Raw genomic sequence first — 25,837 nt, forward strand, 5'->3', positions numbered from 1 at the left:
ATGGAATCAGACCTGGTCGTGTGCAGCAGGTCTTGCGCTATCCGTAAGTCTAAAGAGAGCTCAGGGGAGAGGGAAACTTTCACACTCAGAAGTGCTCTACTGAACTGGTAAGTGACCTACAACTACTGGAATCAAATCTACACCCCTCTTTGCGTCTCTAGTATCCTCCATAATTATCTCACTTCTCTGTTTTGTGCTAGAGTTAGGGAGCAGAGTCTGTTTTCTCTGTCTGTAGTGTACAGAAGGCCGTAACAGCAGGCTCTTCGCACCTACTTAGAAACAAAGGAGAATTATGTATATAGTCTGCAGAGCAGAGAAATGCAGAAAACAAGCCCTATAATGGTTAGAGATAGTGTTATTCCTCATGTACTCGTACACACCACAGCTTATTCCAAAAAGACACCTGCACTCAGGTACGCTGCAAACATTGATTTTAATGGGAGTTGGAATTGGCTGTCCGGATTCATGATTACTTTTGTCAGTCGCGCAACACTATTTGGATACCGTGACAACTGTTTGAAGAGGTCACGGCATTCATGCAAGTTCTAGGGCCTTTTCTCAGACGTGACGTCAGTGGCCAGAGAGAAGCTCAGTTTCATCCAAGTAAATGGGACTGACCTGCTATACAATATAGAGCCGTGTCGGGTATGCACTGCTGTTGCTTCAGTGCACACCAAAGAGCCACAGCCCCTTCAAACAGCTGAGCGGCAGGGATCAACCCCCTCCGCCTTGATATTGATGACCGATCCTGACAAGTAGTCAAATACCTTCTGCCTCTTTTACACTAAGAATCAAATTCTCGTTTGAATGAGCTGGCGACGTCGTTATTGGTCGGTTTTACTTGTTTGAATAAGTTTCTGAGCGATTATAATAGTTTCGAGTAAGCAAAGCTTCAGCTATTACTACTGGGGTGGGGGGACAGCACTCACTACCAGACCTACTGCAGGGGTCACTTACTACCGAGGCCACTGTTGGGTTAATACTATTACTGGGGCCAATATAGGGGACACCATTAGTACTATTGTCCCCTATATCAGCCCAGTAATAGTATTACTACTGAGGCCACTGTGGGGGTCACTATTACTACTGAGGCCAATCTAGGGGATGCTGTTACTGCTAAGGCCACTGGAGAAGAATGGGGGTGGGGGGTGGCACTATTACTACTGAAACCACTGAGGGAGACTAATTACTACTGAGGACGATATAGGGGCCACTTGCTACTGAGGTGTCCCTATTACTACTGGGGCCACTGTTGGAGTCCTCTTTTCTGCAATCCGTGTACTTGGAAGCCCATCTTCTCTGTATAGGTAGAATGCCTTTCGAGCTTTGGAAAGGAAACTTTACAGGGTGAAGCTAGACTGCTTAGTTTATTGATGGGGCACTAGTATGTGGTCACCAAAAGTAAGAGGTCCATTTAAAACAAAAGTTGCTGTACTGAGCACCAAGCTACCAAAGGCTGCCTCCTTCTGTGGAGGAACCAACTCCAGGAATAACCACAGATCTGCACAATGACACAGTGACGTTTAAGTCCATGTGGCCAAGTCTAGTACTGTAGTTCAGTCCTATCAAGTCACTTGGCTGAGTGCGTTACTTTGTCAGTACTGTATAGCAGGCGCCACTGTGTGCAGCTCTGTTAATTGTGAGGGGCCAACCTACACACACCGGGCTTAATGATTTTTGTCCAAACTTTAAGCAATCAGTATTTTTTTCCACTGCTGTGTTATACACAAGGGTAATCCCCCATGGGCAATCCTTGATCATAAACCGGCACCGATCTTAAACTCTTTTGTAAAGGATCGTTTATTCATAAAATGTATCCTGTTAACAAAGTGCAAGAGTTTAGTAACAAATTGAAAATTAGCAGTTTGAACAAATACATGGCATTCAACAAAATCTCAAGGTCTTTTTAAAACATTCAGAAGAAAAAAAAAAAAAGTTTCAGTTCCAATTTTCCCAGGATGGAAAAATGGTGCGTTACGGTTTCCATTCTAATAAAAGTCCGATTCATAAACCAATGACTGTGGTTGGAGGTGGTGATGCACAGAATGTAAACATGCCAGAAAAATATACCAAAGTAACGAACCAATATACCAGTAAACATGCTGGAAGAGGTGATGGCTGAGTGTCGGATGCATGGAGGCCAGTGCTGAGGTTTAGAGGGGAGATTTGTCTTACTCATGCTCTATGTTCAATGAATCGATGCAAGCATTACATAATGAAGAGATGACAATAGGCCAATACTAGCCTTATAACACAGGGGGTGAAATCATTGGCCAGGAAGCAAAAAAAAGGTCCATAGCGGAATAGCGGAGCCACCACTGATATTTTTTTTCAACCATTTATTTTTTTCAGTGTATATATCAAACTAGAAGAATCATTCACAAAATGCTGTGAGTCGCAAATTTCAAAGATCTGCTTACAAAACAGTGATTGCCATGCGGTTGTCACAGCCTTACAAGCAACGGCACTTTCACCCATTTAGACTTGACAGAACTAGTACAGCAACTCGATCTGACATGCCACCAAATAATTTGTTACAAAAATGATCCAAAAACCCTGTGCAATTGACTTCTTACATAGAACATGTATTGGTAAGGTTAAAGGTGATTGGAGAAAGATTGGTAACGGTCAAGGTTCTAAATTCGATTAACATTTCGTTCTTGTGTTGTAATTCTCTATTGCTCCTTCTGTGACAGATTCGTCCTCCTCGATGTCTGTCTTAACGGTCTTGCCTTCAAGGTCGAAGATCTCCTCGGGAGGGAAGCCACGTGGGTCCGCCACCTTCACCGTCAGCATGTTGAGCGTTATTACAGTGCCTGCGGGGATTTTGGTTTTCGCCACTACAGATTTGCCGAGCTAAGAGACATAAAAAAGACAGTTACTAAAAAATAGGAAGCAAACCAAAAAAAAAAAAAAAGCATTTGTTACCCTCTATATATAGAATTATTTTCTATCTGGGTGCCTAGAGCTCTGGGCAAAAACTCCCACACCCCGCTCCAGTGACCACATGCACATATTCCTGCTATAACCCCTTAGTGATGAGCCTTTTTTTTAATTTTTTTTTTTATTAAACTTTAAGGGATTGTCACAGTCGCATAACAGCCACAACCTGTTGACATAGCTGTATGAGGACTTTTTATTTTGGGACAAGTTGTATATTTTATTACCGCGTTTCCCCCAAAAATAAGACCCTGTCATATTAATTTTTGCCCCAAAAGAGGCAGGGTCTTATTTTTTGAGGAGGTCTTATAATAGCAGCAGAGTGTTGCAGCTTTATTTTAGCTTTAAGAGGCAGTGTTCCTGCCTCCAACAGCGGCTTTAGCACACCCATCGAAAAAAATAGAACAGCCAGTGCTCAAAAATGGTGTTTGAGCGCATGTCTGCAAGGCAACGGTAATCATGGTAAAAGTCTGTGTGCTACTTACCCAGCACAGTCCGGATCTCTCTCGCTGAGCTGTGGCGTTCTGGCAGCTTACCGACAGAAGATTGCTTTCTGGTAACGGAGTTTATAAAACCCCGCCTCCAGGAAGCAATGGCTCTGATTGGTTCCTAAGTGCCATGGCTCAGCCGATCACAGCCATCGCATTGAATGATTGGGTCTTGAGTGCCGCAGTAGAGCCAATAGGGGCCATCACTTGCTGGAGGGCGAGTGTGTATTTACGAACTCCGTTACCAGGAAGCAATCTTCTGAGGACTGAAGCAAGAGTGCCAGAGCTCCACAGAGTTGCGTGGGGGGGCCCAGACCGGGCTAGGCAAGTATTGTGTTTTTTTGGTAGCGTAGCAAGGGCTTATATTTCAGACTACAAATGTGTTGATACCCATTATGTGCTGCTTTTTTAAATTTGTGTTTTTTTTTAGTCTTAACAGCAAAAAAGTTCAATAGAGTTTGGTTTTATTTTTTAGTCACTCAAGGAGACTTGAAATTGCAATAGTTCACTGCATTACTTATGTAGTGCATTCTACTAATCCTACGATAGCCGCCTATTAGATTCTGCCGGAGGTAGGGCCTAATAGGCAAAGTTACATGGCAGACCGATTCCTTTGTCGGGCTTCCAGCTGCCATGGGAACCTATTGTTAACTTGCAATTGCACTGCGGGGTGCTGATGGGTGACAGGAGGAGCCCCTTTCCCGGTCACCTGCTTACATGCTGTAGTTGCTATTGATTGTGTCATGTAAGGGGTTAAACTGCCAGGATCTGAGGTTTCTCCACTTCTGGCAGTTAGCCAAGCCCCTGCCTTAAAAAGACGCTCGTGCAGGTTAAAAGCCCATTAGTGAGGTCAGTAAAAAGGTGTATTGGCGGTCACTAAGGGGTTAAAGCTGCCCATAAGCAGTATTTTGTTGGTATTATGGCATGGATAGATTTTTCCTGCTTCCTTCAATCCTTTACCCCAAGACAAGTAGAATCAGGTGTCTAACAACCCCTCATCTACTGTATGAGCTAGTATTAATGGGGTCATAGGGCAATGGGTTACATTGGACTTGTACAAATTTAACCCTAAAACCATTTAATCAAAACCACCAAACGCCCTGTTTTTGTTTGCTTTCTTTACATGAATAAATAGAAGTTTTAGTAAATTATGCTAATGGTTTTTTTTTCTCCTGATGTGGTATATCCCACAGGTCTTTGGCATAAAGCTGGTTATACCTAAACCTACTTAGTTTTGCTTGGATTGTAACTTTTGTGAATACTAGATCGAAACCACTGGGGAACGCTGGCATGGAAAATTGGGGATCTTAGTTAACTGTAAACTTAACTGGAGCAACCAGTGTCAGGCAGCTGCTGCCAAGGCAAATAGGATCATGGGGGGCATCAAAAGAGGTCTGGGGCACATGACGAGCACATTGTTCTTCTGTAGAAGTCACTGGTCAGACCACACATGGGATATTGTGGACAGTGTTGGGCACTGGTACTCAAGGAGGACATATCAGAGCTTGAGCGGGTACAAAGGCGGGCAGCTGTCACCATTACCAGCACATATCCATGTGACCGGGGGATATGCTGCCAGTAATGACAATATGGTACTTGAGACAAACTATTGTATGAACAGTCCTTTGTCTCCATACAGCTGGCCTCCGTGTAAAAGCCATTTAAACCAGCACTGATCTCATTGATTGACACTCGTTGAAATGTTTGTTAGCCTTTTAAAAGGGCCCTTCCAAAGCTGCCCCCTATGGGAGCGGTCTCTAGACGTTACTTGACAGGCAGAACTTGCCCTATGACCCCATTAATACCAGCTCATACAGTAGATGAGGGGTTGTTAGACACCTGATTCTACTTGTCTTGGGGTAAAGGATTGACGGAAGCAGGAAAAATCTATCCATGCCATAATACCAACAAAATACTGCTTATGGGCAGCTTTAACCCCTTCGTGACCGCCAATACACCTTTTTACTGACCTCACTAATGGGCTTTTAACCTGCACGAGCGTCTTTTTAAGGCAGGGGCTTGGCTAACTGCCAGAGGTGGAGAAACCTCAGATCCTGGCAGTTTAACCCCTTACATGACACAATCAATAGCAACTACAGCATGTAAGCAGGTGACCGGGAAAGGGGGTCCTTCTGCCCGCACAGGAGCAAAGATTCGGCTGCCGGCGACGGGCATGGAGCCACAGGGGAGAGCGGGGCGGGGTGGAACGGAGATCTTTCCCCCCCGCTCCCTCCTGCTGACAGCCGCTACTCACCGCTCCCCCACGCCAGCACCCGAACCTGCAGTCTCGAGCGGGGGAGATACTCGCTAAAGGCAATGCTCGCTCGAGCAATTGCCTTTAGCGAGTATACTCGCTCATCTCTAGTTACTACCTATTCAAGTCCAGAACCATTACTTCAAGTTAATGCTGTGGCATTAAGGTGGTCGCCTAATAAAGACAACCATTGCTCATAAGGCTTACAATTATTAGGAAGTTATAGTACCAGTGTTTCTGGTAGCACAATGCACATCGCGCCCGCCCGCAGCTTGCTACATGCACGTCGCACCCGCCCGCAGCTCTGCTAGATACATTCTTCATACTACACAACAGGGATCACAAGCAGCACAGTACTCGGATTAAGGACCTGTGATGACGTCAAAGTCATGTTTCGCCCCTAATGACACAACAGTGACGTCATCACAGCTTTTTCATCCCGAGTTACATGACAGTGACATCACAGGTCCTTAATTCCTGTGCAAATTACAGAGGCGGACTACATCCCCTACAAACCCCCTGCGGCCTCAGTTGCTATGAAATACTACAAACACCTAGCCGGACAGCAGCAGTGTGTGTGTACAGGACCTGTGAAGTCAGTCATGTGATCAGAGGCAGAGCATGCAACTCACTCATGGACGGGCCGTCATTAGCATTTTGATTAGGGCATGTGAAGTTCATACAGGGGTCCCCCTGTCCAGATCCTCCCTCTAGGTGATAAAACGAAGAGCAACTTTGGTGGACCTGGCTTGTTCATGGATTACATGGTTGGCCGTTCATGTCAATGAGCGAGATGTTAGGTGCCATCTCCTCTGCAATGGTCCTTAGTGACAACCAGATGTGGTGACAATGTTGCCAGGGCTTAGAGGCCAGATCTTGTTAAAAAGTGCTTCTCTGTGAGACAACCCTTTTACACCTGGTCACCGGGCAGTGTCCTCCCTGCATCATTTTTCCTCCTAGGCGGTATTCTACAATGGGACAGGAAACTCTACAGTCCTGTCTTCCTGTAATAAGATTGTGAAGCCTAATTCATCATTGCAGGAATAGGGTCACATGACTGTTTTCTATAATGTTACCTTGTTGAGGCAAGCCATTTCACAAGGCAAGAGACGTTTGTCTGGCGATCCCATTGCCCGCTCCACTAGCCTTATAGATTTCACTAACTCCGCCAGTTCACTTGGTTCAATGGAAGCCTGATGATCACTTCCTTTCCAAGTCTTGTCTAGGGTTACATGCCGCTCCACCACTTTGGCTCCCAGTGCTACGGCTGCAACAGTAATGGCAATGCCAGTTTCATGGCCGGAGTAACCAATTGGGATGTCTGGAAAGGCAGACTTATATTCCTAAAAGGCAAAAAAGAGGGAAACAATATACAGCTACTTAATCTTACTTAAAAAAAAACAAACACACACAACTATTGGCACGGTCTTGTATCAAGTTTTTAACATTCCCTTTAACTATTGCAAGCACTCCACGGCACGTATAGCCTGTTTAAAAGATCAAGGAGATCTACCAGGACAGATCTACAGGCGGCCTATGGGGAGAAATAATAGTAGCAATCGTATGGTGATATATCGCCATGATCGCTGGGCGCAGGGATAGGATACCGGTCAGCAAACATTTTTAGGTTTCTTGAAACAGATCAATCAGCTGACAAACAAGCTGTTAGTCATTCACCTGACAATCGGCCATGTAGAGGGGCAGACTGTTGGGAGAAACATTCGGGCCCGTCAATCAGCTCATGTAACGGGGCCTTCAGGTGCCGCACGCAAGGGAAAATGTTGTGCGAGTTTTGTGCGTTGCGAGAAACAGAAAACTCGTGCGGATATGAATTCTTTTTGTATGGAGTTATTCACAGGAGGTTCTAACTTTTTGGCGTTCCCTCGGAAAGAATCACCCATTTTCTTCTTCAACAGGACAGTAACCCCCTTAATGACGGAGCCAAATTTAGCAAATCTGACGTGTGTCACTTTAACATAGAATAGCTCCGTAAGGGTTTTTTTTTATATCCAAGTGATTCTGACATTGTTTTTTCACCACAGGTTGTACTTTATTTAGGTTGTAAAAAGACAGATTTAATTACAAATTCTCAAATTCTAAGTGCCAAAATTTTTTCACATTTTCAACTGTAATGTCTCAATTATGTGCAAACATACCGTACACATTTTTGATGAGAGATAGAGACTATATATAATTTCCATCTGTTTACTTTATTCTGGATGCACATTTGAAAAACTTTTTTTAACCATTTAGGGGACGTACAAATTTAACATTACTTATGAACATTGAGGGACAGTTTTTCTACACCAAGCTGGGACTGCAAAGGCTCATAGGTGTCAGAAAGATAGATACTCCCACAAATTACCCCATTTTAAAAGCTACACCTCTAAATGTGCTCACTGGGGGGGGGGGGGGGGGTCAGGAGTATTTTCACTTCATAGATGTTAATGCAATTTGCAAAAATGTGAATTTTTTTTCCTTTCAAAATAGGTCATTTCAAAGACATGTTTTTCTATAGTGCACATGAAAATGAGGATTTACTCAAAATGGATCTCCGTTTGGCCCGTGTTCAGAAGCATTCTGGTGGCTTTCAGAACAGACATTTTGCTTGAAGCTGATTTAGGTGCCATTGCCCACTTTCAGAGCCCTTGAGAAGCCAAACCAATGGAGAACCCCCACAAATGACCCCATTTTGAAAACTAGACCCCTTAACGAATTCCTCTAGGGGTCTACTGCATATTTTGACCACACAGTTTTTGAATGAATCTAAGCAAAGCAGAAGGAAATAAAAAAATTATGTTTTTTTCAGCAATTGTGGCATTTTAAAAACTTTTTTTTGTACAGCAAACATATGAATGAAGACTTTCACCCCAAAATGGATCCCCATTTGTCCAGGGTTCAGAAATATACCCATTGTGCCACTAATCTTCTGTCTGGCTGCACAACGGGGCCCAAACCGAAAGAAACATTGAAGTTCAACTGTTTTTAACTTTTATGTGATCGCCATTATCCGTTGGATAACCGTGATCACGTGACCTCAGACCGCTCACCGCGGCCCTTGGTTACTGCTCCAAGCTCTCGGCTACCCTTAGCAGCAAGGAGATTTTACGTTTTCCGGACCCTCCCTAACTTCTGCACTTACATTTGCCATTTTGCCGAGGGGCACATGTGCCGAAGTTGGGTAAAAAAAAGTCAACGGATAAAGATCCCGCCAGAGGACACAGTCTGAGGCCTTAGGCCTCCAGCATATGGGCGGGTATTTGCTGCAAAGTCCAGAGGCAGACGCCCACCGCAGACTCCGCAATGCAAATACGCCCATGTGCAGGAGGCCTTAGGCAAGCAACTTTCACCTCCCCTCATAGATCGGATACGTGATAAGAGGTGAAATTGTAACTTTTACTTCTACGTGATCGCCGGTATCCATTGGATAATGGCGATCAAGTGACTGGGGACTGCTTACTGTGGCACCTCGTGAAATCGCCAGGCTCTTGGCTACATTTGGTAAGCAGGAGCAGGGAGACTTTAAATTATGCGGACAATCCACGGTTTTTGCATACGAGTCTGCCACTTTGGCGATGGGTATATGTGCAGAAGCTGGGGTAAGGTCCGCAGATAAATCTGGGCGCCTTTGGTAAGCAATTGCATCCTCCCTCAGATAGGATCTGTGAGGGAAGATGAAACTAATTTGTTAAACTCCCCCCCCCCCACTTTACATTATCACTGCTATCCATTGGATAACAGCGATCATGTGACCTGGAACCGCATACAGCAGTCCCTGGTGACATCTGTTCCCGGCTATACCAGCTAGCCGGAAGTAGAGAGACTTTAAATTTCCCGGGGCACAAGCCCTTCTGTGTACGCTCCCAACGTTTCCTTCTGGGCGCACATGCGGATAAGACGACATGAGGTCCTGGAAGGACCATATTGCCGCGGGACATCACGAGGACAGGGCGAGTATAGTGTGATCCAATCCATGAGGGAAGGTGAAACTAACTCCATTAACCTTTTTTCAACTTTTGTGATTTCCATTAACAGCGACCATGAGCCCGGGGACCGTTCACCAGTCTGGCTCCCGGCTATGTCTGGTAACCGAAAGCATTGAGCCATCACGTCCAGAGCATGCAGGGCTTTAATCCTAAGAGGAGGCATGTTTTTACGCCCTCCCGGACTAAAGCCCAGTTAGCTAGGACATAAGGCAATGGGGCCATGACTAAGGGGTTAAACGCTTGCTGAGCCACGTGCATGCGAGTAGGATGCGAGGTTTCCCATTGAAGTCGATGGGAAACACTTGCGATCCTTTCACAGAAATAAAAAATGCTTTCCATCACTGTAAAGACTCACATTGGCGAGCGCGAGAGCGGGCAAGATATTGTGTTCGCACCTGTGATGGTAGCCTTATGGACAAAAAACATACTACTCCTTGGCTTTAAAGTTATAAAACCCAGAATTGTTGCTTTTCTATGCCTTTAGGTTAATACTTCTTGCTTGTGCTCGGACCTTGTTTAGCCTCACCTTCAAGCGAGTTAGTGTGAGAATAGTTTTTCGGATTCAACAATGGCGCGAACAGCGGCGGTTCTATCCATACAACTGTATACTCAAAAAAAGCCCTAAATGGTTGATACAGTGTAGAACAACTAACCGCATTAGGCCGGGCTCAGATGAGCGGGTCGGATGTAGTGTGTGGATATCCACAGTAGAAGATCTTAACCCATTAATAACTAAAGCCTCTCATCAGTTCTCTGCAACCCACATTTTTAAGTGTCAAACACACTAAACCAGCTATAATTATAATTGCACCCATTGAGCATCCTCACCTGTATTACACGTAGGTTGACATCTTCGGGGAGAAGGGGGTAGGTACTGGTGCACTGGAGGAAACAGAAGTTCGGATTAATGGGTTTCACCAGCTCGTAGACACGCCGCATGGTATCCATGGTCTGCATGCCACTTGATATCACCATCGGCCGACCTAGAGGGACACAAGATTCGTAATGAAAAAGTACAACTTAACATCCCAACAGTCACACTAAGGCCGGCGGCACAAGGTCATTGCGGAACGGCCGCTGCTCGGACGGCTTCCATTGACTTCAAATGGAAGCTGTACCAAAAATCAAGCATACTGCAATCCCCTGCAATGGGCGGCGTTTGCAGGGTCTGGAGTGGGCGTCCGCCTCTGGGTTCCGCAGCAATGCATATCCGCCCGTGTGCTGCCGACCTAAAGTAGGAAAATCCTGCTGAAAGTGGTTTTGTTTCCTAAAGGGACATTTTGGATTTGTGCCTCCTGTAAGGGCATTTCATGCAGACCTCAGCCGACTTAGGAACATTTTAGCCTCTTTAGTGACAACCAATTTCAGCCTTAACCAGTAAATCATATCTTTTGTGTTCCAGTGGCCAGAACCATTTGTCATCAATGTAACAGTTCGGCATCTTGTGTTTTGCAGGACAGGTTATAGTTTTTGGGTACATAATGTATTGTCAAATGTTACTCAGCTGGGGGGGGGGGGGGGGGGGGGGGGCAATGCATTTCACGAAAAACATCCACCTTTTGTGATTCTTTTTGGCATTCAGTGTGATGTAAATGTTAAGTCACCTTTTATTCCACAAGCCATTACAATAGAACAAGTACCGTATATACTCGAGTATTAGCCCACCTGAGTATAGGCCGAGTCAATACGTTTTATCACAAAAAACACACTGGTAAAACTTATTTACTAGAGTATAAGCCGAGCTATACTCAAGTATATAGTAAGTAAAGAATAAACGCAATACTCACTTATCAGCCGGCGTCTGTTCCCGGCGGTGTGGCCAGCTACTGCAGTCTTCTCCCCGGTTTGCTTTTGAAAAATCACAGCCGACACTCAATAAACCAATCACAGCCATTTAGAATGACATCAATAAATGGCCGCGATTGGTTTATCAAACGCTGGCTGCGATTGGCCGGCGCTTGATCAAATCATAGCGCTGACGGCGGGGATTTTAAAAGCAAGCCAGGGAGGAGACTGCAGCGGCACTATTGGGGACAGCATCGCGCTGGGGACACAGATGCCGACTGATAGGCGAGTATTGAGGTTTTATTTATTTTTACTCACTTGAGTATAAGCCGAGGGGGGATTTTTCGGCACTTTTTTTTGTGCTGAAAAACTCTGCTTATACTGGAGTATATACGGTAATTAAAAGGTTTTACCACTTGTGCAAAAAAAAAAAACACAACCTAACAAAAATACTGTGTGGCACCAAATTCCAGAATATTTTCATTTTCAATTGACGGAGCTTGATCAGGCCCGTATTTTGTGGGACAACATTAGTTTTACTTGTACAATTTTGAGTGAGCGCACGCACGCTGCGGGCGAGGCAAGATTATCAAAAAATGGCTAAATTTTGTAGGTTTTTAATGGACTTTTCCACACTTTATGAAAGGTAATATTTTAGAGTATATGTTGTTATACATACAAAGTGTCGCTTTTTTTGTCCTTTCATTTTTTTTAATAGTTAAAGCGTTACATAAAAAGGACAAAGTTTACATTTTCCCTGTAAACGTTAATATGCCATTGTCAGCAATAACTGTAGCATCTGCGGGTTAAAAAGTGTATAGAAGTGATGAGATTAGCGAGTCCGGGTCATTTTACTCCTTTACTGGGGGAAAAACCCCATATGTGGCAATCAGAGAGCAAATATGATCTGATAGATTGAGGAGCGTTGATCAACAAAAATGCATGTCCCCCCTTCCCTGCGACAGGGCGATCACACAGCTTTTATACTACTGATCTCCCCTCCCCCCAACACACATTAAAAACTGACAGCTCTAAATGCAGTAGTCCTGACCAAACGGCAGTAAATCCGATTCTGTAAGGGCTACAGACAAGCTTTTGGTGTCATTTTAAATCCAACATGCTAAGATTTTTGGTAGCACAGTATGCTAGGCTTTTAGCTTTTAAGCTTCTTCCCAGGTGGCCTGTCTGGTGGGGCATGGTCTTTGTATGCCCAACTAGAATTCTAGCCTGTCTCCTCGTAATTATCTCCTACAGGACCTGGCTACGTTTCAGTGGGAGGGGGTGGGGTTGTCCACGGCCCTTCCATTGACATTGCGGAAAGGCTGTGGATTCCATGTCATTGCCTAGCGACAATGTGAGAAAAGCCTGTGTGCAGCCGCCTTACTCTCCAAAGTACATGGGTCACTTTCCTTACTGAAGGGGTTGTTACGCTCGGTCATAGAACCAGAGCTACAAACATTTAAAGTAGAATGCGCTCCGTTCATCGTTCACCGTAACATTCCCTTCCTGTAGGATGAACGGCTTGTCCAAAACTGACCAGTTGGGGGTTCAGTCATACAATGCGGCACGTTATCACTCCATGCTGACTATCTATTCAAGCATCCTGAACCAGATCTGTGATGGAGGTTTAAGGCAGGGGTTAATCATGTGGGATTTATGGGATTTTTAGAGATGCAGCAACACAAATGTTTAGATTTTTATATGCAACAACTGGAAAAAGGGATTGTAATTTTTTAGAATTAAAGAGAAAATAAGTAAAATTTTACTAGTCCCCATAAGGAACTTGAAGCTGTGATAGATTGTTAGAACTGGCAGCGGCATATAACCCTTTCCAATCCACTGTCGGACGTCTTCCTACATTCTGATTGGAGCTTGTACAGCTCCAATGTCAGAAGACATCCGACAGGGTATTCTTACCGTCTATTGACGGCCATTCCGCTGTCGGAGCCTCTCTGGCGCACACACACTGGCTTTAGCCAGCAGATGGCACCGTTGTATAACAGCAAAAAGAGAGGGACTTTTAGGAAACCCTGAATCCAAAATTGGATTGGAAAGGGTTAAAAATTCTCTCTGATCACAGCTGTTGCTTTCAGGCTACAATCGCAAAAGGGGTTAATAAAGTTTTGTAGTTGGAGACATACATTAAACACATTGAAACAGGCCGCCATACATTTCCATTGATTGTAATATCTATCCATCTGTCATTATATACTTTACATATTTGTGGGATAGAAGAGTGTAGCCCATCGCTTCTCAGTTAGATTGTTGCTAACCGTCTCAAAGTCAGTGGCTTCTGGGGGGTATGCTGATGCTCCAAGTGACGAAATTCAGACAACGACCACTTTAGACTTTGACGATTGTTATAAAATCTACCCGAAGAAAAAACCTCTTGCCTAAAGCAACCAACCACAACTTTTATTGTGAGGAGCAGTATATAAAATGAAAGCAGAGCTGCGATTGGTTGCTATGGGCTGTTCTCATAAATCTGCCCCATAACTGCAGGACACAGAGGGTGGGCAGAGTATTGGTCATGTGACCTCCAGGCTATGCGTTCTGCACTTTTCTTCTAGCCGTGAGGGACGAGCTACAGAACTGTATTCAGAGATCGGCAATACTGGAGTGGATTCTCCACCCTCCCGACAATTTCTGCTGAAGCCTTGATCCTGGAGACCGGTATTCAAGGACCAGGTTTCGGCTGTTTACTAGGATTATATGTCTTGTACCGAGTGTTGAGTCATACTGTATAGTGTACGATGGGATCATGGCTGAGTGGGCTTTTTAGTTTCTCTTCCATCACTCCCGAGTCTCATGGTAAAGAATACAAGGTTCACGCAAGATATATTGTAGTACTAGAATGGGAGGAATCATGATTTTTGCGCCTACATCCCTCCGCGTTCCATCTACAAGTAGTGTGGGAGGCCAGAGACTAGAAGAACCAATTATTCTCCAAGGATGACAGCTGTTAAGTAGGAGGTCATCAGCCGCTTCCAATCTCTCAGCTCATCATCTTCTAGAACAGGTCTTTCCCATAAGAATCACTTATTAAATATCTACATTATACACGAGTTACCCCTCTCTGCCACGAGGGGAGAGAGAGACCCCAATGATTAAGTATCGCACTACACAGCCTGACCAGCTTCCGGGAACTCCTGGAGACCCCCATCACTCTTACCATATACTATAGTCCGTCTCATGGAGAGAGTGCAGTAAATAGACTCAATGCTGCCATCACTCTACTTGTGGTTGGGGGCGAGGAGAATTGGCCATCTGTCCTCCCCGGTCAACAGAAGCTCACGTGATTGGCATCAGTGTTTGTCACAGGTGGCCAGTCCCCCAGCTACATGCACCACCGCTATCAGCGGCACGCTCTTTGTGAGACACTATAGTCCAAGGCCTTGGTGGTGAACCTATAGCACGCAGAGCCCTCTCTGCTGGCATGTACGCTGACAGCTGCTCACCACGATAGGGATTACCAGCTGCAGCACCACGGACGTCAGTGTGTGAACTTGAGATCATCCTCCCCATACCTCTCCTCCTTCGTTCCACAGGAGGATAGAAGGGAAGAAGCATTCTGGGCGCACACACTTCCAACAGTATGTGCACCCACAGCAACACCGAGATGAGGAGGATCGGCGCTGACTACAAGGAGGAGTTAGGTATATGGGTTGGGAGTAGCTATTACTACTGGGGCCACTGCGGCTAAGGTGGGAGTGGTGGTGGTGGTGTCATGATTAATAATGAGACCACTCTGCAGATTGCAGGATACCTCAAGCTATGCTTACATGTGGTCAGCGCTCCCTGGCTTTCGGTTCCTAGCAGCCTGGTCAGGTGAGGCCACTACAGGCTGCTGGGAACCAGAAGCTGGTTAGTGTCGACAGCGGGAACCCTTCAGAGGTGAGGGGGAGCACCGCATCAAATGAAAGCAGGTGCAGATATGCAGTTGATTTCTAGTCAAGATCTGCACCAATGGCACAAAAAAAAAAAAAAAAAAACACCCCACACACAGGGCTTTCCTCCCAGTCTACTTTGGAGCAGCCCTGTCCATTTTAGAATGATGAAGGTAAAATTACATCAGGGGGCGGGGCTTATCACCATGTGTTGGCACTCTAACTCAAACCCCACTTATTTATAGCAGTTTGGGCACTGTCTCTAAAAGGTTCGCCATCACTGGTCTAAGGGCTTCTTCACACTGGCGTATGCACATTTACCCATGCCTCGGAGCTGCGTATTTGTGGAATGAACTAAGCTTTTTTTGCCAATGTATTGGTGTCTGTTACTGCCTGCAGGGCATGTCGTTTTCAGGATATCCTGTAGTAAGAACACCTGTGGTGACGTCTTAGACCCCCCCTGACAATGATATCACCTGTGCAGTACTGAGGAAGTCCAGGAAACGGGACCTGTTGGGATCCCCGAGGACTGGAGTTTGGAAACAGGTCCAACATCTCAGCAGCATGGTAGAAGTCAGACACTGGTAGGAAAAGGTCTCCATGTGCAACAAGCATCTGTGGCTCCTATCCATCACATACAGAACAGCAGGTTCAACATCTAACCGGACATTCAGACCACCTGCCATAGAGCCATTCTACACGGCTCCAGAATTATACGCCAACTACGTAGAGTATTGTTGTATCAGTCCGGGTTCAGTTCTCATCTCTGGTACATACATATATAATATATATATTTCTGTCTTCCTGCAGCCACCATTAGATACGGCTTAGACCACTATAAAGACATTAAGAATTAATAAAAACAAAAAATGAGAGATTTGGGGTAAAGTGGGAGTATTGCCGCCCATTCTATTATTTGCGCGCTGCGGTGCTCCTGAAGGCATCAGCCATTAGATTAAGGTTTATGCAATAGTTTTATTCAATGCAACTAATCAAACTGCAGCACCATAATGCGCTGTATGTACACCTTCTGCTTTATTAGTAGGATTATTCTTCTACACATGCAAGACTGAAAATCAATCGATGGCCTACTGATGGCGAAGGTCCGTTCTGCTTGATAAATTGTTGCAGAGGCTGGAAGGCGCTCATTACTCTGCCCCAAGTGAAATAAGACATAGAAGTCTAGTCAAGCTGAATGTGGAAGTTTATGAGAATTGGGATCCTACGGATTCAAGTCCCCATAGACAGCAGTATTTGGTTGCCCTTGGCCGTTTCCATCACTCCTATAAAGCTTGAATGGGGCAGTCAGACCCATCGTCAACCCGACATCCATTATAGAGGAACATTCCCAACTCCGGGACCCACATCTCTCTCTAGACGATGGTTGTGGTGGTCAGGGGTTATGGATTTGTAACAACAGTTACGAAACAGAGACTACTTAAATGACATAACGCTAACTAGTTCTTTAGAACCATCAATAAAGCTTGAAGTTGTCAGCGGCAAAAGACGACCCGGCCGCCAAAGAACGTGATGGCTTGATACTATCAAAGCCGACACCAACATACAAATGATCAGACTGGAAGAAGACGTACAAAACAGAGCCGTGTGGAGGAGGAGCCATAAAGTGAGAGTCATCTGACTAAGCGGAGAAGGAAAAACAAAGAGGCCAGAGAGCGCTGAGGCCAATGTGTAAAAACTATAGTATATCAAATATCCGATATAGCCCCGGAAAAAAATAACCTACTATGTGGAGCGCTGCAGACCCCAAACATAACATGCGAGTGCCCAGGAAGCAAAACCAATACAAAAGTATCCCAAATATAGACATGGGGACAAACTAAATGGACTCCAGGCTCATTCAATTATCAACTTAAACAAAATGAAATAAACCCCGATAACTGAAGCTGCGGACTCCCCTTTGTTTGTCCCCATAGCGATATTTGGGGTACTTTGTATCGACTGAACGGATAAAGATGGAAGGATTCCAAGTTTTTACTAAGCCTCTTGCAAAACTTTAGACAGATCCTTTAGTTTTCTGAATGTCCAGTTTTCACCCTATATTATAAACTCATGTCATAAGTAAACAAGGAGGTCACCTACCTTTCTGGGCCGTCTTTTTTAAGTAGGGTAGATTATTAGTGTCTCCGGACCCCACTTTAAAGAATGGAACCTCCAGTTCATTTAGAAAATCCACCGCCATCTAAAGCAGAAGAGAAACAGGTCAAATATACAGTTCTGGGTATTCGGGTGGTTTCACATCTGCAGTGGGAGTTCCCCTTTCTGGCTCTGTTTGGGGAGCATGAAAGGGGAATCTCCCACAACTTAGCGGTTCAGTCGCCGGGGAAGATCCCATTGACTATAATGGGGTCCACCTGCATGCAGCCTTTTTTCTTCCGATATTTGTAGCCACATCGGTGACAGAACCTCCGACCGGAAGTTACGACACATCTGTGAAACCGGCCTTAATACACCCCTAAATATAAGCACAGCATCTGCCTACACCGATCGAGTCTCCCATCGCGAAGTAGGAAGTTTGGGTCAACCTGCCCAAACTTTGTCAAACTTCTTTGGCCATTGATGAGATCTCTATAATATGTTGTAACACCCACGATTTCCCAATGGAGGGATGATGACTAGCAGGACACTTTACATGCACAGATAAGTGATTTATAGCAGCCCGGCGCCAGAGAGTCTATAACTTCTTAGCATCAACCTAGGATTCTAGGAAACCCAAAATGTGTGTAGGAAAATTAGGACCCAGAGGGGAACCGCTTACTACTCACATGCATGAGATCCTTGCCCTGACCGACCGGGGGAATAGAGATACTAACCAGTAGTGTAGTCTATAGAGTCATTCATATGGAAGTAAAGCCTCACACGGACAACTGAAGGATATAGATAGAATCTAAATTTATAATATCAGTAACTTAGAATAAAGGGACATCGCAGAAGTGTGAGCGGTCCGATGACATCATTTATGTAGTAAAGACATCATTTTAATAAAGCCAATTTGGACTTTCGCACCACAATGGCAGGAGCCGTCCCCAACCAGCCTATTCTAAAGCAGAATATGACCGATCACCCACTGTCATGCACCTATTAGAGAGGCACAGCTTGAGGACAGTACAAGTACCTCCTATAGACAAGGTGTGTACCCCGTTGGGGGTTCTTCAGGACTGTATTGGATGTGGTGCTGGGGTTCCAATAACTCCTATAGGTAGAACACGGAAACCGTGTTCTACTGGTCTTGGTTTTCTAAAATCTGCCCGGCTCTCCCTAAACTCTCATTTGCCCCCAGTTTCAAATCTGTAAGTTCTGATAGTCAGATGGCCTTCCCCATTTTCCTGCTGTTTGCAATCTATGTTCAGGGGATAGTGTAGCAAACCTAGCATTGTGCCAGTAGTTCACTGTTCTGACTTCCTTGCCTTTACCTTCCATACTGCATGGCACTGTCTCTGGTCCAATCAGGCAGTATCTGAATTCCCACCCGTTTTCCCAGAACAATTCAGACATTCAGAGGTAGTCTGACCCGCTTATATTGTGTGCACAGACACACAGACCTTGTAACAGCAGGAGATAGTTGTCAGTGTCTGCAGATCTGTCAGCCTGTGAAGATAACACGGGGAGGAGCTAAGAATACATCCATGTGCCCTTGTTACTAAAAGAGCTCTCTACCAAAATGATAGAGTGCATTGCAGAGAAGCTGGAAGGGAGACCTCTAGTGACAGCCTCTTCAAATGCGATTTAGGCCGGGCTCACATAAGCGCATCTCACAGGCTGCAAGATACAGTATATACAGGCAGTATGTAATGACATACACACTGGCTGTGTGCCACTCGTCGCCATGTGCTGTCTTGGCATGTATGCTCACGCACCAAGATAGGACATGTTGAGATTTTTTTGCACATGTCATGTGAGCAACAACATGGCCGCCCATGGTAGACTGGTACAGCGTATTAAGCGCCCGCAAGACCTGCGTCCAATTAGCTTGTGTGTGCCATGCCAGGCCTTATGGCAGTAAAGCAACCACATTTTTAATGCAAGTATATTACAGAAATGATGAGACTAACACGGGCGCCATGGAACCAGCCTTACCTCATCCATCCCGGAGGCGGTGAAGTATATTCCTACTTCATTGGCATACTTCTGCAGCTCCCGATACTGATCGTGACTGAACTCCAGGTGGCGCTTGTGTTCCCCGTAGGTCTTCCCCCAGGAGTGTGGTGAGGTATATGGTCGTTCCAAAGCTTTCTTATTAAACTTGTGTTCTAGTTCGCTCTTCTGGAACTTGGCGCAGTCCGCGCCGCACTCCTGCAAGTACAGGCAAGCATGCAATACATATGGGTAACAAGGCAATATATCACCACCACCCCCCGTATACTGTGGGCCGTTCGGTCCCAGTCATCCAGGCCGTCATTTTACCGGATGACTGCAGGACTTCTTCACTTTACATTCCATGTCAGATCCGTGCCGGAGGCTCCAACAGAACCGGAACCGCAAATAATCCGACGTCAGCATTTACAACAGACCATGTCCATATACACATACTTGTGTACCATGCAGAGTCGGCCGTCACTGTGGTCATATATGGCAAACAGCAGCAGGTAGGGGGCGCAGTCTTCACATGTGGCAGATTTTTGGCAGCAAAAAAAAAATAAAAAATCTCTAGCAGACCTGCACCAATTGGCAGCAGTAGCGTCCAATAGGCTCTTGCCCTGCTTGCTCTGGATACACAAGGTTCTCCCAATGGAACTGAGCCAGGAAAGCCCTAAGAAACTTTACTTAGCAACATTGCGTAAAAACACCCAACATACGCAAAGTAATTTCGTGCGCAGCGTTTTGTACGCACCCACGGAGAACAGCAGGGCTCCATGGCACATACTACTTGTAAAGTAGACCATGCTGCGCTCTTAGGCCTCATGTCCACGGGGAAAATCAGGCCCGCTACGGATTCTCCATGTAGAATCCGTAGCGGGTCCCTCCTGCCCCGCGGACATGAGCGCTGAAAATAAGAAGTAACTTACCTCTCGCCCGCTCCGGATTTTTCCTTCGTCGCGGCTTCATCTTCTCTCCGTCACGGCCGGATCTTCTTCCTTCGGCCCGGCGGATGTGCACGAGCAGGTGAGTAAATTCCAATTTTGGTCAGAACGGATCAGGACGGCTTCCATAGGCTTCAATAGAAGCCCGCGGGAGCTGTCCCCGCGGGAGACCCACACGAAAATGGAGCATGGTCCGGATTTTTTCATGCTCTTTTTTTTTAAATCACTTTTATTGACCATCCGCGGGTATTTATCTACACGCGGGTGGTCAATGCATCCCTATGGGATGCGGATCCGCATGCGGGCGATCCGCTGCGGATCTGAAATCATATTTTGCCCATGGACATGAGGCCTTATGGTGACCGTGGAAGAGAATAAAAAAATCTATGTATTTGAGTTGCCGCGATGTACGGCGTGTATATAATACGCAATTCAAATCCGCCCGTGTGAGCCTGGCCTTAAGGTAAGCGTTAGCTGGAAGTGCGGCCTTCGTTTTAATGACTACAGCCAATCTTTATAACAGCTAGTTAGGGGGGGGAAATATATGTTTTATTAACCCTTAAGACACCTAGAATAGACCAAAGCGAGTGGTCCTTCCAATTCCATTGCTGCGCGCCCTCGGAGCGGCTCTTAGATCATACATTAGCATGCCGGCTCTGCTACGCCCACTCAGTAAACAGGAGCGCAGCGTCTGCATAACATTAATTACAGATGGTTTCATAACACAACAGGACATCCTTTACTTCTTCCCAAGGATACGGGCCAAGAAAAAGTGAAATACAGGGAAAAAAAATGATATATATAACAAATTGGCTTCTTCAGAGTGTTCCCGTTCTGCAGAGCGGCAGGGACAGACCGCCACCCACTTGTCCGCCTTCCATAGAAACTGACAATGCATTTGTTGCCACTTTTTCTATTAAGCATATTTTGTAATTCATAGACCTGTTTCATGCACTCCTGAATACGGTCTCAGAAGCGGAAGTGAGGCCGACCACTTCAGCAGCCAGTGTGAAGAGGAGAGGGGCTGCCTGAAGACTCCATTCCATGGGTTACTGGAGTTGTTTCATGCGCACGGCGTTCTACGGGTCGGCTGCAGCAGATCTCCTGCGTGTGATACAGCCGTTATCTGCTGCCCATTTAATATTGGAAAACCCCATTAAAGCATGAACAGCTGTATTGCTTCTCCTTGTAGGTAACCACATGGATACATAGTATCATCACTGTCACTATGGCTAATTTACGGTAACTCGATGAACCCGTTCCTTGCAGAACCCAGTATTGTAGACCCCTTAAAGTTCTCTACATGCTTGAACATGGAGCCATAAGACAAAGCAGACTTCCAGGCAGTGCCAGAATAAAGTGGGGTGGAAGCCGCTGCTCCGCCTCCTGTGTAGTGGCCAGCGCTTGTAATTGCAGCTACAGCTCTCATTCAAGTCAATAGGAGCTGCTTTTGTAGTTGCGGGCGGGGGTCCCACTGATGTCAATGAGAGCTCCGAGGGCCGTGTGGGGCCGGTATGTCCCTCCCCAACAGGCATTTTCCCTGCGCATGCGAGGCATTTTTATAGCAAAACGGTCTGGCATCACTCCGCGGAAGCAGCGATCCCCGGCTGCGGATGACAGCGATCATGCGGAGGATTTTATGTTTTTTGCATGAACGAAGAGCTCGCACTTAATCCGCGCATGTGAGCGAAGCTGTGGAAAGCAGAGGTGTTCTATTCACTGCGTATTACAGGTGCAAATACACCGTGGGAATAAGTGCTTAAGGAGTTAATTAAACTGTACTCTAATCATTCGAGGGGCCGGAGCGGCGCGACCGCACGCCGGAACACACGAGTGGAACGCCAGCATAGGAAGTAGATATCCTTACTGTACACAATAACTAGGAAGAGAGAGGGAGCCGCAGCATATACATCTCATATATAGAAGGCACAATCTGTGGCGGATACACATTCACAGTTCTGTCCGCTTAGAGAGATATTTTGCATCACCCGGCGGCGAATACTGGCGGGATTAGGAATCGGAAACTTATCAACTTCTGTGAATTTTGGTCCCAGTAGCAACCAATCACAGTTCAGCTTTCATGTCTTACACCGCTGAGATAACATGAAAGCTGCGCTGTGATTGGTTGTTATATATTATGGGGTCATATTCGACTCCGATCTCTCATTTACCCCCTACATCCAATCTCTGGCCCGAACATGTCAGCTGCACTTCAAGAACATCTCAAGAATCCGCTCTTTTCTCACTGTGGACACGCTAAAAACGCTTACTGTTGCCCTCATCCACTCCCGACTCGATTATTGCAACTCGTTGCTGATCGGCTTCCCCTGCACCAGACTCTACCGCCTCCAATCCATCCTGAATGCGGCAGCCAGGCTCATCTTCCTGTCCAGCTGCTACTCGGACGCCTCTGCCCTGTGCCAGTCACTGCACTGGCTGCCCGTTAAATACAGAATTCAATTTAAACTCGCCACCTTCATCCACAAAGCCCTCCACAGTGCAGCGCCCCCCTATATCACCTCCCTCATCTCAATCCATCAACCAGCCCGGGCTCTCCGCTCTGCTAACAAAACCAGACTGAGCGCCCCTTTAATTCGAACTTCTCATTCCCGCCTCCAAGACTTCTCCAGAGCAGCACCGGTCCTCTGGAACGTGCTACCAAAGGCTACCCGAGCAATCCAGGACTCGCAGAACTTCAGGCGTGCTCTAAAAACGCACCTCTTCAGGGAGGCATACCGATACCCTAAACAAACCCCTCTGTACTCCGCCTGATAACATGCTCCCTGACCTACTGACTGCAATCCCTGCTAGCTGTAAACAACCGCTCCTGCAGTCATACTGTTTCTGCCATCACACGGCTAAATGTCTGACCATTGTCTATGTGTATAGCATCCCTCACTCTCCACCTCACCATACCGGGCACATCTCCAGCCCTTTACCTTCTGTATCACCCCATTACTTGTAGTATGTAAGCTCGTTGGAGCAGGACCCTCACCCCTATTGTTTCCATCAATTGATTACTATATGTAACCGCTGTCTTGTGCTCTTTCCCCTGTAATGCAAGCGCTGTGGAACATGATGGCGCTATATAAATACAGATGATTATTATTACTATTATACCGCTGGGTAACATGAAAGCTGCGCTGTGATTGGTTTGTATATATTATACTGCTGAGGTAACATGAAAGCTGCGCTGTGATTGGTTGTTATATATTATACTGCTGAGGTAACATGAAAGCTGCGCTGTGATTGGTTTGTATATATTATACAGCTGAGGTAACATGAAAGCTGCGCTGTGATTGGTTGTTTTATATTATACAGCTGAGGTAACATGAAAGCTGCGCTGTGATTGGTTGTTATATATTATACTGCTGAGGTTACATGAAAGCTGCGCTGTGATTGGTTGTTATATATTATACTGCTGAGGTTACATGAAAGCTGCGCTGTGATTGGTTGTTATATATTATACCGCTGAGGTAACATGAAAGCTGCGCTGTGATTGGTTGTTATATATTATACCGCTGAGGTAACATGAAAGCTGCGCTGTGATTGGTTGTTATATATTATACTGCTGAGGTTACATGAAAGCTGTGCTGTGATTGGTTGTGATGTATTATACTGCTGAGGTTACATGAAAGCTGCGCTGTGATTGGTTGTTATATATTATACTGCTGAGGTTACATGAAAGCTGCGCTGTGATTGGTTGTTATATATTATACCGCTGAGGTAACATGAAAGCTGCGCTGTGATTGGTTGTTATATATTATACAGCTGAGGTAACATGAAAGCTGCACAGAGCACATATTACAGCTAATTTATCTTAATCGCCCAATTCACCCACAGCACCCACGGTGCAAGTATGCGGCACAAATGCCCTTCCGCCGGGTGAAGACGGCTTAAAGGGTTTTTTGCCCCTGGAATTGATATTTATTACCCAACTGGTATAAATGAGAAGATCCCCGGGGGTCCCACAACTTGGGGCGCGTGCAGCGAGGAGCAGAGTGGGACCCCCGAAACGATTTCTGCGCCTGCATAATACTAACGTTTTGTTATTCGTCGTCAACTGCGTTAAGCCTAAATGAAGAGCGCCCCCTTCTGCGTGTCTGAGCGATCGTCGGTCTAGAAGGGCCTCCAGCGTGCGGAATACCGACAGGCACTCGTACGTCAATCACTGGCGGGGAGGGGGTGCGGCAAACAGTTACAGTCCAGATATAAGCGGGTGGGAGGTACACAAATCTAGCCCCGCCTCCATTCTATCTGGGGGGGGGGGGGGGGTTCTGACAGCACCACATTGTTCCCTCACCGTGAACTACGCCACAAGGGGGGGGGGGGGGGGGGCCTACCGGTTTTTGGTTTGTTTGAATATACTTAGCGGCTGCCATAATCTAGCTGGCGGCCTGGACAGCGGCGCTGGTGCGTGCAGCACACTCTTTTCAGCACGCGGGAGCGCGCACACGGACTGCGCAGGGCCGCCACAGCAGACGGTTCACCTGCTGCCTCCGGCCTCCCTCACGCAGGCGCTGCGGCGTTTTCAGCGCTGTGGTAATGGCGGTATAACACCCCCATTGCTTCCAATGGCTCCTCCCAGACAGGCGCTCCATCGCTTCCCAGCACCGCCATCTTGGATTTTTGGGGGGGGTTTAGCGCTCCTCATCACTGCGGCCAAAAACCAATTAAAAGCGAGGGCGGTCTACAATGTGCATACGAGGGGGCTGAAGACCTGCTCGCCGACGGGCGACTACTTTCTGGGGGGGGGGGGGGGGTAGATGCGCGGGTTGGAATTCGCTGAAAGGTTAAACGGCAGAAATATGTAAGTTTCCCATTTTTATTACTTTTTTAAACGTTGCATCTTACAGTCTGCGACAAGTTACGTTTTTCGGTTCGCCGCGGCGATTCTCTTCAGATCCAATAACAGGTCGGTTTTTAAAATCCACTTTACCAGCCTAATAAGGGGCTCCCCAGAAGTAGTCCTCACCAGCGGGCAAGCCGTGAGTTGGCAGCATAGAAGGATCCCGGCTCTGCCACCCTCCCAGCTCTGCTACGTCGGCTCTGCCACCCTCCCGGCTCTGCCACATCTCCGCTGATGCATCGCCCCCCGCACTCTGGCAGCTCCTGCAGCATCCCACTACTCCCACCCACACTGACAGAAGACATGTCGGTGCCACCCTGCAGGGGGCGAGCTGCCAGCTCCTCACACTGCCTCCTACATACCGCAGAGGGAGTGCCGCCGCTTACCTTCACCATGCGAATCATCCTCTTGGCGATCTCCAGGTCTCCTTGGTGATTCTGCCCGATCTCCGCGATGATGAAGCACGGGTGCTCGCCGCCCACCATGCGGCCGGGGCACAGCTCGAACTCGAGAGGCATGATGATGGTGACAGCAGCAGCGGTGCGAACCGACTAGGACTGCGGAGCCCGAGCTGCTGATTTTTCCCCAGCCCGTTCTGCCAATCACAGA

At 46.5% G+C, this 25,837-nt stretch overlaps 1 protein-coding gene across 1 annotated transcript; it reads right to left on the bottom strand.

Moving 5' to 3' along the window:
- Positions 1-1,782: 1,782 nt before the first annotated feature.
- On the bottom strand, positions 1,783-25,837 carry NANS (N-acetylneuraminate synthase). The gene is made up of 6 exons (XM_066604476.1): positions 25,615-25,837; positions 19,436-19,651; positions 17,441-17,540; positions 10,497-10,651; positions 6,759-7,025; positions 1,783-2,856 (listed from the first exon to the last, which is right to left on the bottom strand). Exons 1-6 carry the CDS (start codon positions 25,744-25,746, stop codon positions 2,647-2,649), a joined length of 1,080 nt encoding a protein of 359 aa, XP_066460573.1. The 5' UTR covers positions 25,747-25,837; the 3' UTR covers positions 1,783-2,646.

Source organism: Eleutherodactylus coqui, chromosome 5 (genome assembly GCF_035609145.1).
Source record: "Eleutherodactylus coqui strain aEleCoq1 chromosome 5, aEleCoq1.hap1, whole genome shotgun sequence".
Lineage (NCBI taxonomy): Eukaryota > Metazoa > Chordata > Amphibia > Anura > Eleutherodactylidae > Eleutherodactylus > Eleutherodactylus coqui.

Coding starts and splice junctions, on each gene's coding strand:
- NANS (XM_066604476.1), bottom strand. CDS start 25,746: ATGCCTCTCGAGTTCGAGCTGTGCCCCGGCCGCATGGTGGGCGGCGAG. Junction 19,652..25,614: donor GGATGATTCGCATGGTGAAG/GTAAGCGGCGGC, acceptor CTGTACTTGCAG/GAGTGCGGCGCGGACTGCGC. Junction 2,857..6,758: donor AAATGGCTTGCCTCAACAAG/GTAACATTATAG, acceptor TATGTCTCTTAG/CTCGGCAAATCTGTAGTGGC.